We start from the raw sequence: 16,363 nt of genomic DNA, 5'->3' as shown, positions 1-16,363 counted from the left end.
TCAGCCTAAGCTCATGTTTAATGTGCCATATTTATAGTACATTCATGACAGCAGCATCATTTATTTGACAGCCAATTCTCTTTGCAAATCAAATCCCTGCAAGTTAAGTTGAATGCATCATATCTACATCTTCGCACTTTCCAGCACCACCATTGTCACATGTGCGTGCACCCATGTCTGCAGGCATAGCGCTGGTGTCAGGAGTGAACAGGTCATAAATCACACTGTGGAAGTTTGTTAGCAAAACACTCCTCGCAGACTTACTGCAGTATCAGGCCTAATTAACACAGCAACTCATTCCTGGTAGGTCTTGCCTCCATGAAGCAGTTGCTGAGGCTGAGGGTCCCCTCCTCTCCAAGGCTTTACCCAAGCAGTCAGAGACTGTATCTACATGGAGCAAATCTCTCCTCCACCCTTTTCATGCCTCTTCTGATTCTGGGAGACCGGGGGGAGGGGGGCTTATGCAACAGGAGGAGGGGACACCCATGACTCTTCACCAGTCTCTGCCTCTTGGCCTCCCTCTTCCCTTGCATCAGCTTCTGCCTCTGATTCTGGACTTTTCTCTCCCGAGACTATTCCAGCTCACTAAGCCCTGTTACCCCTTATGACACCACCTCATCCCAGTCTTCTCCCTCTGACCACTCATCGTTGTCCCATCATCCCTCCTCAAGCCCTGAGCTTTCTTTCCTTGGTGGTTCCCCAGCTGGTTCCTCCCACCATTCTTCTGTATCTCACCAATCCGGGACAGCTGGCCAGGTAAGGAGTTAGCTCAAATACTTCGGTTACTCCAACGGTGCAGAGGCAGCAAGCCTATTTTTCCCCCGTTGCTAATTTCACACCATGTAACATTCCACAATTATAAACAAGAACACTTGTGCATGCACAGTACTGCAAAGATTACTCTCTGTGCTCCCTTTCTGACCTCTTAACAGTCATTACATATCACTTAAGGCCTTTCCCCATTCATGAACTCTTGTAAAACCTGTCCTAACTGGTTTCTGAAACAGGGTGTTTTAGTAAAATGAAGATCTCTGTGTGTTTGTATATGAATGTCATGCAAAAGAATCTCATCCTAGATTGGCGCCCGCCCTGTGGAACGCCCTCCCATCAGATGTCAAGGAAATAAACAACTATCTGACTTTTAGAAGACATCTGAAGGCAGCCCTGTTTAGGGAAGTTTCTAATGTTTTATGTTTTATTGTGTTTTTCATATCCTGTTGGAAGCCGCCCAGAGTGGCTGGGAAAACCTAGCCAGATGGGCGGGGTATAAATTATTATTATTATTAGTGAGCAGCACAATCACTTTTGGATGGAGTTCCTCCAGGATCCATTTCCAAGTCCTTTCTATTTCTATATTGATTACTTCAACACATCTGATGGTTTTCATTTCAACACCACTCATATATTGGTAACACCCAGCTTTACCAAAACATCCCTTCTCCATTCTGTCCTGTGTCGCCTGCTGCTTGCAGCAACATTACTGCTTGGATGTTTCACCGGATTGCACAGGTGAGCCTGGTCATTTACTACTTAAACTACAGAAACCTGTTCCTCCCTTCTGCTGTCATGCCTCAGGGTTCTATCTTGAATGCTACCACTAAAATCACCAGCGTCTGAGCATGTGAGAGCCATCCTTAGATTCATATCAGAGCTTCCTGTTTGCTCATACACCTTAGCCCTTTTCAGTCATTCCTCCTGCACGTGTGAGTCAAAAGTGCATGTTTCGACCCTGCCCCCAACATTGTCACAAGACCATAATAATAACCGTAAGGTAAAGGTAAAGGGACCCCTGACCATTAGGTCCAGTCGTGGCCGACTCTGGGGTTGCGGCGCTCATCTCGCTTTATTGGCCGAGGGAGCCAGTGTACAGCTTCCGGGTAATGTGGCCAGCATGACTAAGCCGCTTCTGGAGAACCAGAGCAGTGCACAGAAACGCCGTTTACCTGGCGGAGCCAGAGCGGTACCTATTTATCTACTTGCACTTTGACATGCTTTCGAACTGCTAGGTTGGCAGGAGCAGGGACCGAGCAACAGGAGCTCACCCCGTCGCGGGGATTCGAACCGCCACCTTCTGATTGGCAAGTCCTAGGCTCTGGTTTAACCCAGAGTACCACCCGCGTCCCAATAATAACCGTGTTGACCAGCAAAACTTAACTGTCACCGTCCAGTAAGCAGGAACTAGGCCTCACACATAACAATAAAATCTCTATCAAGCTGCATTTATTATCCTTGAAGTACAAAGATAAAGATGTGGTCTTCCCCAAATGAAGGTTGTGCATTCTTCACTTCAAACGTACCTTACAAAACTGAATAGTAAACCAGAAGAAACAGACATTATCAGGGTCAACAAACAAGTCCTTTTCACCATGCCATATAATTGTTGGTATGCACATTTTTTCTATGTCATACGAGGGAGTCTAAGTCTTAAAAAAGGGAAAGGAAGTGGAGCATTTTCAAAGCAGACCCACTGAAATGAGCGACGATGGCTAAGTTAGGGGCATTCAATGGTCTACTGCGAGCAAAAATTACTTGAATACAACCCCATGGAGAAATAGCATGGCCAGAACACTTTGGGCACATGAAGAAGGAAGATGCCCCACATTATTAGTAAAAAATATCTGAAGCAGTGAAAATATTTGCATGGTGGGTGACCTCACATGTGCTGTGCATTTCTGTACACCATGTCCTTGGTTTGCTGCAGGCACAGGCACTTTGATTTCAGTCGTACCTTGACTATGCAGTCGTACCTTGGCTTTCGAACAGCTTAGCTCAACTTGGAAATCGAACACCGCAAACCTGGATGTAGTTGTTCCAGTCTGCAAACTTTGCCTCGGAAGCCGAACATCTGGTGTGGCTTCCTGCAGCCAATCGGAAGCCGCGCCTTGGTTTCTGAACATTTTGGAAGTCGAACGGACTTCCAGAACACATTCTGTTCAAAAACCAAGGTAGGACTATAGTTCAGTGGTAGAGCACTTATTTTGAGGGCAGAGAGTCCCAGGTTCAGCCCATCAGGAGGAGACAGGACTAACATTGGTTAAGAAAGTGAAATACTTAGGGGTTAACATGACTGCCAAAAATGTGAATTTATTTAAGGATAATTATGAAAAATGTTGGATTGAAGTGAAAAAGGATTTAGAAATATGGACAAATTTGAAGTTATCATTGTTAGGTCGAATTGCTGTGATAAAAATGAATGTATTGCCAAGGATGTTGTTTTTACTTCAAACATTACAAATTTTGGATAAGATGGATTGTTTCAAGAAGTGGCAGAAAGATATTTCCAGATTTGTTTGGCAGGGCAAGAAGCCTAGAATAAAATTTAAGATATTAACTGCTGCTAAAGAAAGAGGTGGATTTGCCCTGCCAGACCTTAAACTTTATTATGAATCAGCTGCTTTTTGCTGGCTGAGAGAATGGCTGCTTCTTGAAAACACTGACGTGTTGGATCTAGAAGGTTTCAATAATGCATTTGGCTGGCATGCATATTTGTGGTACGATAAGGTAAAAGCACATAAAGCGTTTAAAAATCATATTGTTAGAAAAGCATTGTTTAATGTGTGGATAAGATATAAGGATTTGTTAGAAAAGACAACCCCAAGATGGTTGTCACCAATGGAAGCGAAGGCACAGAAAAAACTCAATATGGAGGTCAAATGGCCGAAATATTGGGAAATTTTGGAACAAGATGGACACAGAATAAAATTGCAGAGATTTGAAAAATTGAAAAATAAAGTGCGAGATTGGCTCCATTATTGCCAAATAACGGAGGCATACAATTTGGACAAAAAAGTTGGTTTCCAGGTGGAAAAATCAAAATTGGAAACAGAATTGTTTGATCCAAAAATCAAGAATTTGTCAAGAATGTATAACTTGCTGTTGAAATGGAATACTCAGGATGAAATGGTGAAATCAGCTATGATTAAATGGGCACAAGATGTTGGACATAACATAATAATGGCTGACTGGGAACAGTTATGGACCACAGGTATGAAATTCACGGCATGTAATGCCCTAAGAGAAAATTTAATGAAAATTATTTATAGGTGGTACATGACACCAGTCAGGCTTGCAAAAATTTACCATTTGCCCGATAATAAATGTTGGAAATGTAATGAGACTTAAGGTACATTCTTTCACCTTTGGTGGACATGCCCAAGGATTAAGACATTCTGGGAGATGATTTATAACGAAATGAAAAAGGTATTCAATTATACCTTCCTGAAGAAACCAGAGGCATGGTCGGCCAAATGGTGCCAAAGAAGGATAGAACTTTTTTTATGTATGCAACAACAGCAGCAAGAATACTCATCGCGAAGTATTGGAAGACGCAAGATTTACCCACCCGGGAAGAATGGCAGATGAAGTTGATGGACTATATGGAACTGGCAGAAATGACTGGCAGAATCCGAGACCAGGGAGAAGAGTCGGTAGAAGAAGACTGGAAAAAGTTTAAAGACTATTTACAGAAATACTGTAAAATTAATGAATGTTAGAAGAATGTTGGAATGAAGTTATATGGCTTTAGTAGAAATGTTATAAGGAATTAAGTATAAATAGATTAATAGAATATTAAAGGAAAAAATAAGGTTAGAATGTGTTAAGATAATTATAGGATAGAAAACAGAGGAAGATGGAAAGGAATTGCTGAAACAATTAACAGAAGTGGAATACAAAAAGGGAGGTGTGAGGAGGTCGTTGAAATAAGTGAATGAAAGATAAGATATCGAAATTATTTGATGTGTTTTAAACTGTTTTTGTTTTGTTTTGTTAGTTTAATGTGTTAGTGTTATGTGTTAGTGTTAGTGTTATGTAGTGTTTTTGCATTGTATTGTATTGTCATTTTTTTGTAGTGTTTAAATTGTTGGAAAAGCAATAAATATTATTAAAAAGAGAGAGAGAGAGAGAGAGAGTCCCAGGTTCAGCCCTTAACCCTGATCGGTAAGACTGGGCCCAAAAAAGTCCCCTATCTCTGCTAGTCAACCTTTTCAGACTCAGGACCCATTTGTAACCCAAACATGAATTTGAGGACTCATTTCTTTAACCCTATATTGGCATGGTGGTAGTGTTCCCCTTGCGACCCACCTTGGACCAGGCCACCAGTTGAAGACCAGGGGTGCAGACAATACTGAGCTAGGGGTGAGTTAATTTGGTTTCTCTCAGTTTCTCATTTTTTCAAACTTCAGTTCAGTTCTCCACATTTCCACATCTGGTTTTGATTTTTTTTTAAAGGCGCTTTTTGAAAATTCACCAGCATCTTAGTGCTCATTTCTCCCAATGTATGCTTTTAAAATATACAGTGTAATATAACATTTTTGCAAAGTAATTTCTCCTAATAGAATGTGCTTGTACAGTATTTTCACTAACAGATGCATTATTTTTTTTTACACATTACTTGACTGGATTAATGTGCAAATTGGAATTTAGCTACCTGTCAGCTTTTAAAATGACACCTCCCTTGTTCTCTCGTAATGGCAATAGCGCCCACTTGATATTCTTCTTCTTTTCTTATGTTTCTGGAAACCCCAAGGCACCTTCTTCTGTAAGCATGGAATGGAGGGGGAGTGGCCTACCATGCATCTAACCACTGTTATTTTTAAGAAAATAAGAAGAGCCTTGCTGGACTCAGCCAAGGGCACATCTAGTTCAGAAGTAGAGAGTGACAAAGAAACAGAGGGAAGATATTTTAAAAAAAATAACAATGAGCTGTATTTCAAAATCTGCATCTCCTACTTCTTGGTCCCGTTTTTTTTCTTCTTCTTCAGAATATACAGCCCATGAGTCACGCTGGCAAACACGATCATCTGCCAGATTTTCATTCTATGTTGAAAAACGTCTCTCTCTTTTTGGCTATATAAACCTATACAACACAATTATTTTTATTTATCTATTTTTTTAAAAAAAACAGTTACCATCTTGCTACCTAACTCAGTTATGCTCCAGGCTTATCAAATTTATTTATTCATTATGCAGAAGTTCCTCGTTTCAGATGGTGGTAATCATCTGGGAAACAATCACTGGTTATATAACTCTCTCTCTCTCTCTCTCTCTCTCTCTCTCTATATATATATATGCCTTGATTTGGTGTAATATTTATTCCTCTGGGGGATTTGAGTGAATTAATTATTTTTGTTAGAGGACAGCTGTCCCCCCCCCCCTTGAAAACACTATACAAATATTTATCATCATCATTTCTATATTCTGTATTGTTTTTAACACTTGATTGGAAGCCGCCCAGAGTGGCTGGCGGAACTCAGCCAGATGGGCGGGGTATAAAGAATAAATTATTATTATTATTATTATTATTATTTCTACAGATGTGCATACTAAGCCCATGGGCATAGCCAGGATTTATGTTGCAGGGGCAGAACCTCAGTTAGTTAAGTATTTTGTATTGGTTTACTTGATTTGGGTGGCAGCTACCCCCCTGCCCCCCGGCTGTGCCCATGACTAAGCCCCAATTTAGCAAGGGTAGTTTTTGCACACAGAAATTGACCCCTGTGCATGGATCCATCGAGCTTTCATGAGTGTACGTGTGGTACCACTGGGCATACATGAGCAGAGACACATATCAGCAGAGACAGTCAGTGCCAATCAGATGTGAGCAGGGCGGTACTGATTTGTGACACATCCTCAGTTCAAAGGAGATAAACAATCACCTCACGCAACCTTTCTCAACCTGTGGGTCCCCAGATGTTGTTGAACTACAACTCCCATCACCCCTAGCTAGCAAGGCCAGAGCTCAGGGTTGATGGGAGTTGTAGTTCAACAACATCTGGGGTCCCACAGGTTGAGAACCGCAGCCTTAAAGAGACAACTTTGTTTTGTGGTAGTTCTTCACTGACCCAGTTCTTCTTCCCTATCATAAAGGCAATGAGCAAGTAACAAGCAATAACCAAATTTTCACAAGTATAATTGTAAGCAAAGTAAGAAAGGCAGTAGCTGCTGCCATTTTACAGAAGATCCAGTGCTAAAACACAGCAGACATAATTTCTTTCGTTGTTGCAGCACTGTAATAGTGGGGGAAAACTGTTGAATTTCAGCCTAGCACAAAGTAGGTAATGACACAAGATAATGCTTTAGTTGGTATTCCCAACATTGCAGGAGGTTTGGACCAGGTTCTCTTCCAACTCTACAATTCTATGATTCTGATATCAAGAAACAAATATGGAGTGATGAAATCAGACCCAAAGCCATCATTCATCACCATCAACAACAACAAAAGGAATCAACCATTGATGGTTAAGTTTTGAAATGCTGAGGAAACATTGAGTACACTCTACCTGGCCACAGTGGGCTACTGATTTTACATAAGAAAAATAAGGAGAGATTATGAAAAATACATCTGCTTGACTGTGGGAAAAACAATAGGTGAAAAAACCTATCAGACAAAAACAGAATAGATACCAATTCCATCCTGTTTCCCTCAGTAGGTCTACTGCCACCTGGTGACCAATTACACCATCCACACAGAAAAGAAATTACAGTAATTAAATAGTAAAACAACACTGAGATGTCTTGACTACTTATCACCACTGGGTGCATATTTTGTACTGTATTGCCAACTGGTGCAACAATCATGAGTTGGAGAATCACGTTCTCTTGTATTGTAGACTCATACATTCGGAAATAAAGGTGGATCTGCCCAGGGCATTTGTGTGTGTGTGCTGGGTCTGCCCAGTCTCTGCTACCACTGGAGCGACACCAGCCCCGAGTGGCAAGGCTGTTGCACCCTCCTCGCCCCCCCCCCCCCGATCTCAACCTTGCAAGGCTGCTTGGGGAGAGGTGGTGTGGGAACCCAGCAGCCATGCACCCCTCGATCCCAGCCTCGCCCAAACAATTTAGAGAATTAGGATTCTATTCAATATGAGAATACAATAGCTAAACAACAAGCCCTAAATCCAGAGTACATTTCAGTTTGCAGTTAATTTTTTTATTGCATTTTACAGGGGGCAGGGAAATCTCATACAGGGAGTTCCATGATTCATTGTAGAGCAGAAGCAAATTTATTTTATAAAGCATCATTACACAATATAAAATAAAATGCATATTATAATAAATAGTACTAGAGGCTATATCCCTACTTGATGTTACACTTTTACCATCAATTTTCTTATGCATTTTTATTCTTCATATCTTTTTGTTATTGTAAGCCAGCTTCAATATTCTTTGTGACAGAAAGGAAGAATATAAATACAGAAATCAATCGAAGTAAGATTCCTTTAAAATAAATGTGCACAATAATATCAGATATATAGTTTGCCCCTCTTATTAAAACTTTATTTGTACTTTTGCATCAGACAGAGCACATCCTTATACAACCTCTCTGGTGCATCAAGACCCCAGATAAAATCCACATGCTGCCAATCAGGAAAATGCTTGTAGAAAACTAAATTAGTGATTCGAGGAAGCAACATTTCAACATTTCTTTTGCTTGCAATAGTGTCACGTCTAGCACTCCACACAGCTGTTGGCACAATAGAATCCTCTACTTTATAAGATGGGGGTGAACTCTGTTGATGAAAAGATCAGAAATATGAAAATCAGGTTCACATTTACATTTCTTCTCATTGTTAAGATGACTTTTGGATCTTCAGATGTATTGGATGTCTAACATCTGTCCCTTGAAAATCATTCTTTATCTGTCTATTCAGAATCAAATTCCCTACACTGGACCAGTAAGAATAGCAAAATGTATTAAAGGGGAATCTCCACTTACATAGGGGTTCCTTTCCTGACCACCACAGGTGTCACTGGAACACACACTAGTCTGTCCTGCCCCATTCCACCTGCACCACATCCCACCCTGCTGCCAATCTAGATAGACAATGTTGAACCAGATGGACCAATTATCTGACGAAATATGGCATCTTTCTAAGCTCCCCCTTGTTAAATGGCTGCATTTTCATAGACAAACCTATAATTTCAACCAGTTCTGTGTCTTTGATGTTATCAGTTATGCAAGAACTCAGAAATCACAACACTGTTCACTCTGAATGTTTAACCTGCAAGCCAAATCACTCATTAGAATCCAAATCACTTACCATGTTGTAGATAGCCCCGTTCTTTGGTCCATAATCAAAATATTTAAATTGGTTTGATTTAGCAACCTAAAAAGATGAAAAAGACTTATGCACAATTTGAAATTTGGTGCATGCTCAAAATACTAAATCTTCTGAAAGATGGATAGTCGAAAGAAAATTCAAAATGTAGGGATCTTGGTTTTCAGAATCTCCACCTAACCACCCTGGCCAATAAAAGGACCAAAAGCTCTGGTTAAAACAGTGGTATCTCTAGAAAGTCAGGTAAAGGTAAAGGGACCCCTGACCATTAGGTCGAGTCGTGGCCGACTCTGGGGTTGCGGCGCTCATCTCGCTCTATAGGCCGAGGGAGCCGGCGTACAGCTTCTGGGTCATGTGGCCAGCATGACTAAGCCGCTTCTGGTGAATCAGAGCAGCGCACAGAAACGCCGTTTACCTTCCCACCGGAGTAGTACCTATTTATCTATTTGCACTTTGATGTGCTTTCGAACTGCTAGGTTGGCAGGAGCAGGGACCGAGCAACGGGAGCTCACCCCGTCGCGGGGATTCGAACTGCCAGCCTTCTGATTGGCAAGTCCTAGGCTCTGTGGTTTAACCCACAGCGCCACCCGCATCCCTCCAGAAAGTCAGGTAGAAGATTATTAATGTATCTATCAACCTCGTTTGTGAGAAAACTCTGGGAGATACTACGGTCTGAAACCCTGGAAAGCTGCTGTCAGTCAGGGTAGACAATTTTGAACTGAAAGGACCAATGGTTCAATTCAGTATAGGGGAGCTTCCTGTATTCTTCCTGTGAGATGCTAACAGGAAGTATTCTAGAAATATCTAGAATATAATTTCAGGGGTGGGGAGTAATTTTGAAAATGATACTTTCATAAAACGAAATGGGAACCTTATTCCAAAAACAAGAATATGTGAAACTGAACATTCAGGTAAATATGTTCAACTTTTGACTTCTGAATTTTGAAATGCTGAGAAGGTTTTTTATTATACTGTACCTGACCCCAATGTACCACTGTTTTTACAGAAGTATAATCGGGGGAAATTCCAACATACACATCTGCTTGACTCTGGAAGAATGATAGGAAAGAAAATGCTTTTTAAAATCACATTCTTGAAGAGTTTTCAAGGAACACCTGCATTCACAAGATCATGGCAGTACAGCAATAAAATGCTGCACAAGGAAGCAGGTTTCTGATGAAGAGGTGTCTGGGTACCTAGATGTGTATCCCCCACCCATAGTGAATCCAGTCGATAAAGAGCCATAAGAAGGAAGAACAGGGGCCTTGAAGGTGCCTCTCAACAGTGAGCACCTGGACAGCACATGGAACAGGCAGAGAGTTCACCTCATCACAGTCTGCCCCGCTATAGGAATTCTTTCTGTCTTTGCATCTGGAGTTTAGCATAAGCAATTAAAATAAGCCACTCTGAGACTTCTTTGATATTTGGAGTGTGGTGCATTTCCTCCTCTATGGCGATGCGTAAGTGACCAACTACCTACTAGACGTGAAGTTAATTTTGAAAATACAGTGGTACCTCGGGTTACATACGCTTCAGGTTACAGACTCCGCTAACCCAGAAATAATGCTTCAGGTTAAGAACTTTGTTTCAGGATGAGAACAGAAATTGTGTTCCAGCGGTGCAGCAGCAGCAGGAGGCCCCATTAGCTAAAGGTTTTTAGCAAGCTGCGGCATGGTTGAAAAGGCAATTAAACCTGGAGAAAAGAAAGTTTTTTTAAAGATTGCACCTGCAAACAAACAAACAAATCAGGGATAAGAAACCTGTGGCTCTCCAGTTGCTGCTGGACTACAACTCCCATCAGCCATACTTGCTGCGGCTGATGGGAACTGGGGTCCAAAAGCATCCAGAGTGTCAAAGGTTTCCCATCTCTCTTCTTTTGAAATGTCTGTCATTCCACAAATTCAGGTGGGTTTGCTCTTGGATGTTGGCTGCGCACCGGTCTTAAATTAGGCACTGGAGTTTGAAGAGAATCCATCACATATAAGTTCTGAGCAGGATCCTGTTCTTTCATGCCTGCTGGTCTCTCTCTCAGATTTTGCTCCCTTGCCCCAGAAATGGCAATTCTTCACAACTGTGGAACTGAGAGAGCCAGTGTGGTGTAGTGGTTAAGAGCAGTAGTCACGTAATCTGGGGAACCAGGTTCGCGTCTCTGCTCCTCCACATGCAGCTGCTGGGTGATCTGGGCTAGTCACGCTTCTCTGAAGTCTCTCAGCCCCACTCACCTCACAGAGTATTTGTTGTGGGGGAGGAAGGGAAAGGAGATTGTTAGCCGCTTTGAGACTCCTGAAGGGGAGTGAAAGGCGGGATATCAAATCCAAACTCTTCTTCTTCTCCTGATGAGAGCTGTATATTCTGCACAGCCAAAACTACAGGCAGGCATACGTAGAAAGTCCAGGATGTAATTATAGCTCTCTGTCCCAGTCAGCCACTCTGACCCTGACCTGCTTCTTGGGACAGCTTGGCCTTTTCACAGCTGGAGGCATTCAAATGAGCCTAAGGCTGCACCTGCACACAGCACAGCCATTTCTACCATCTGCACCTGCCACTAGGAGCACAAGAAGAGCCCTGCTGGACCAGACCAAAGGCCTAGCTAGTCCAGCACTCTGTTCCTTGCAGTGCCTAACAAGATGCTTATAGGGAAACAGGGCATGAAGGAAATGTTTCCCTTAGTGAACAGCATTCAGAGATATGGTGTCTCCAACCATGATGGCAGTATATAACCATCATGACTAGTAGCCATTAATAGCTTTAACTTTCATGGATATTTACAATCCCACTTTGCAAGCATTTTGCAAACATTTACATTTGTAGCCCATCGCCAAGTTTAGTGGTAGTGAATTTCATAGTTATAAAATGCACCATGTGACTAAGTACTTTCTTTTCTCTCCCTTAATCTCCCAGCACTGAGCTACATTGGAAGACCTGGCTTCTAAGAAGTACATCAGGAGGCAGATGAAAGTGGTGTCATGCTCCATGCACAGGTGGGTTTGTTCAGGTAGGTGGCTGATCCAGGCAACAGGGATGACCACCACTTTCATGCTTAGCTGTTAAGCTTCCAGATACATTCTGGGACACAGAATAATAAAGAGGGAGGATCTTATTGTGATCTAATAAGCCAAAGTTGTGTTCTCATGCTCTTAAAGCTATAGGAAGTAGTGAGAAAGCTGTAGCCCTCCAGATATTGTTGGATTTCCATAATCACTGACTACTAACCATGCTTCTAGGGCTACTGCGAGTTGGAGTCCAAATCTGGAGTGCCAAATATTCCCCATCCATGTCTTAACGTCCCCAAATCCCTGTTCATGAAACAGTGGCAGTCCTCTCCTGATGACATTCTGAGCCCTTGCTTGACTACTGAAGTCCTGATCCTGAAAAGACTCTCTCTTGGAACTTATGTAAACTCTGTACAGGGAAGTTTTTAATATTTGATATCTTGTTGTGTTTTAATTTGTTGAAAGCCCCACAATCAGATGGGTGGCATATTATTATTATTATTATTATTATTATTATTATTATTATTATGCTATACTTTAACCTGTCTTATACTTTTCTTAACTAGTCTTTCCAATAGTCCTGAGATTGCACCACATCTCCAGTAAGTCCCTGATAATTCAAGAAAGCAAGAGAAATGAGAGACATTTCATTCTTTTCTTCTTAATTTACCCATTGAACCTCCCTGGGAAAAGCCCATATAATACAGGCTTTTTTGCTTAGTTTTCTGCAATATAAAGTTTATGGCTGCTGGAATATCATAGATTGCCGTTTCATGAAAACTAAAAGACATAGATAGAATATCAGTGAAATTTTGACCATCTGCATTTGCATACAACTGTGTACATTAATGTATCAATATAAAAAAATACAATACATTAGACATGGTAACCCTGGCATTTGGAGGATAACCTCGCAAGTTGTCCAGTGGGAATAGTAAGGAAAGAAAGAGTAAATATATATTTATGATTTATTTGAATATTTCTATTTCACTTAAACTAGCCCAGTTAGGTTCTCAGATTCAGAGAAATTAAATCAAATTTAGGGATTGTCCACTTATTGTCCACTTGCTGTCTAGTAATTCAAATCCCTAATTTTCCAGGGCTTTATATGTCAGTAGTAGTCAGAGCAGGCCCAAGACATTTTGGCACCTGAGTCAAATCAGAAAATTGTGCCATGTTCCACGAGGGAGGAAGGAGTGAATTAAGATCTACATCAGGAGCCATTGCGGGGGGAATCAAATTAAGCTAACCCATGGTTGAAGTGGGAATCAGAGAGCAGCCCTCTCTGAATCAAGCTGGGCAAGTGCCGAACCCAGGAAACCCCAGAGAGCAGCCTCCGCTGTTTCCTTCCTGGGCGGAGGAGGGGTCCTGCAGCACCCCCTATCTGCCAAGAGGCTGCTGTGGAAGCAGCATTGAAGGGGTTGCCAAGGAAGTGCCAGTTCTGGCCCCTAAGTAGCATGTCACAGCTATTGCTGCCACCACGGCAACAACAACAGGTGATGCAGAGTCCCCGGTGTGCCTGATCTAAAAAGGGGGTAAAAGGAATGGACACAGCAACCATCTGGGATTTAAAATTTGCCACAACTTTATTGATTTCAGATGTTGGAAGCCTTGGCAAAGGCATTGGGCATGTATCCCTTTCAGCCTGCCCCCGCCCCCCGCTGGGGGGGGGGGACTGAGGAATGACAGGGTTTATTTGGGGGGTGGATCCATCGCAAAACACAGGTTTACGTGGATGGTCCCCAAATGCTGAGGGAAGCTCTACGGCCCACTAGCCCTGCGCAACTGGCTCTTTGAACAGAGACTTCCCGCCAGACCCTTCTAATGGTGTACCGTTAACGCTGCCACAGTAAAAAAAGGGGGGGGTGAGTCACCACTTCATTACACCCCTATTGGATGAAATACTATAGGATTCCGCCCAAGTTGTGACTAGTGCCATGGGGAAGGTGAAACCTGCGACGCAGGGGAAATTCCTTCCAGCCCCAAATCCGGCAACCGTCAAAAGACCACAGCAAAGCCATCCTAGCTGAAGAAGAAATGGTTAGAGAAATAGCAACTATGTTATAGGGAGGGGCAAAGTTGGTGATGCTCCTGGCCAACTGGACTGCAGTACACAGGGTCGGCCAAGCTAAATAGTTGGCAGGCGGACCTGCGTGAAGCCTGCTTCCCTCAGGTCTGCTCTCCAAGCCACACACCCCCAGACTGCTGGGGATTGGCCCATTTGAATCTCCGGGTTTGGCGAAAACCCATGAGATACTACAGCAACCAAAAGGGATGCAGAAAATGGCACTGCACAGTGGAGCGAGCTGAGGGAGGGGCTGGGCCACAATTGTTGCTCACCAGGAGGAAAAGCCAGTAAGCGGCTATTCCTTGGAGGCTTGATCTGCTACCCCTTTGGAGCCTGCTACCTCACCTTGCCTCGTGTATGACAGGCCCTCATAGTAGTGGTTATGATGCACACATTCCTCTCTGGAATGTATATCAATTTGTTTTTCATTCAGCTTTCAGTGTATGCAATGTGCACTTTAGACACACCTTTCCTTCTGCAGATCAAGTCTACCCCTCTTCTAATTTTCTAGCAAAGGAAACATTTCATGCAGTATTTGGTGATTCCAGTGATGCCCTTCCACTCTTACTTAAGATAGTTTAGGCTTGTCCTGCTACAAGGCAGGGCAAAGTATAATGGTCAAGCACTCAAGTTAGATGGTTACAGTCTGGGACAAGATTTTGTGAAAAAAGTTAAATATTTGGGGGTGAACCTGTCTGGGAAAAATTTGAATTTGTATAAGGATAACTATGAGAAAATATGGAATGAAACTAAAAGAGATTTAGAGGTGTGGTCTAACTTAGAATTGTCATTAATGGGCCGGATTTCTGTGATTAAGATGAATGTGCTGCTAAAGATGCTTTTTTTGTTTCAAGCTCTCCCAATTATAGACAATGTGAAATGTTTTAAAGAATGGCAAAAAGCTCTTTCTAGATTTATCTGGCAGGGGAGAAAACCCAGAATTAAATACAAATTACTTACAGATTCCAAAGAAAGAGGGGGATTCTCTCTGCCAGACTTAAAAATCTATTTTTGAAGCTGCCGCACTTTGTTGGATTAAAGAATGGATGAAATTAGAAGATACAGATTTACTAGATTTGGAGGGATTTGATAATGTGTTTGGTTGGCATGCATATTTGTGGTATGATAAAGTAAAAGCCCATAAAGCATTTAAAAATCATATAATTAGGAAATTGTTGTATAATGTTTGGATAAAATACAAAGAAAGAAAGAAAGAAAGACGCCCAGATGGCTTTCACTAATGGAGGCAAAGGCCCAGAAAAAATTAAATATGGATACCAAATGGTTGAGATATTATGACTTATTGACTTATTATGACTATATGATTCCTCTATTAATGAGGAAGAGGAAGGCTATAAATTAAGACCATTTGAGCAAATTAAAGATAAGCTAAATTGGCTACATTACCACCAGATTAACGAATTGTATAAACTGGATAAGAAAAAATGGTTTTGCCTTGGAAAAATCTAAGTTGGAGATGGAGTTGTGACTGAAGGTAAAAACTTATCTAAAATGTACAAGCTTTTGCTGGAGTGACATATGAAAGATGAACAAGTTAAATCAGTCAAACATAACATAATGTTTGAAGACTGGGAAAGATTGTGGAAGAAAGGGGTGAAGTTCACCGCATGTACTTTGTTAAAGGAAAATATTATGAAAATGATGTATAGATGGTATTTGACTCCTGTAAAATTAGCAAAGATGTATCACAATTGTGATAATACATGTTGGAAATGTAAAGAAAAGGAAGGAACATTCTTTCATATGTGGTGGACCTGCTCCAAGGTGAAAGACTTCTGGGAAAAGATTTATAATGAATTGAAAAAAATGTTGAAATATACATTTATAAAGAAACCAGAGGCCTTTCTTCTTGGAATAACAGGTTCGGAATTGCCCAAGAAAGATGTTTATCTATTTTTGTATGCCACAACTGCGGCTCGTATTTTGTTAGCTAAAAAGTGGAAAACCCAAGAATTACCAACAGTAGAAGAATGGCAGATGAAGATGGTGGATTTTATGGAGCTAGTTGATCTAACCGGAAGAGTCCGTGACCAGAAGGAGGAGGAACACCACGAAGAATGGAAGAAATTTAATGATTATTTAGCTAAATTTATTAAGCTAAAATAACTGGAAATAGCCTCCAGATACTTAATGGACTTAGGATTGTATTTATGTTAACTGATAAAATAATATGTTTAATACAAGAAGGAGAAGATTTAAAGATGTTAATGTTTTATTTATTG

The 16,363-nt window shown here is 41.5% G+C and overlaps 1 protein-coding gene across 1 annotated transcript in view; it reads right to left on the bottom strand.

Annotated features, from left to right (window-relative positions):
- Positions 1-7,967: 7,967 nt before the first annotated feature.
- Positions 7,968-16,363, bottom strand: part of LOC310707871 (lysosomal acid lipase/cholesteryl ester hydrolase-like) — a 50,968-nt gene continuing 42,572 nt past the window's right edge. Inside the window, exons 7-10 of the mRNA XM_083505326.1 lie at positions 10,352-10,430; positions 10,037-10,108; positions 9,042-9,107; positions 7,968-8,510 (exon numbers count right to left, since the gene is read on the bottom strand). Coding sequence (XP_083361452.1) covers positions 8,277-8,510; positions 9,042-9,107; positions 10,037-10,108; positions 10,352-10,430 — 451 coding nt within the window. The 3' untranslated portion in view covers positions 7,968-8,276. The remainder of the gene's footprint in view (positions 8,511-9,041; positions 9,108-10,036; positions 10,109-10,351; positions 10,431-16,363) is intronic.

Source organism: Podarcis liolepis (assembly GCF_965112155.1).
Source record: "Podarcis liolepis genome assembly, chromosome: 5".
Classification (NCBI taxonomy): domain Eukaryota; kingdom Metazoa; phylum Chordata; class Lepidosauria; order Squamata; family Lacertidae; genus Podarcis; species Podarcis liolepis.
The sequence above is the reverse complement of the archived record's forward strand: the minus strand, read 5'-3'. Positions and strand labels throughout refer to the sequence as shown.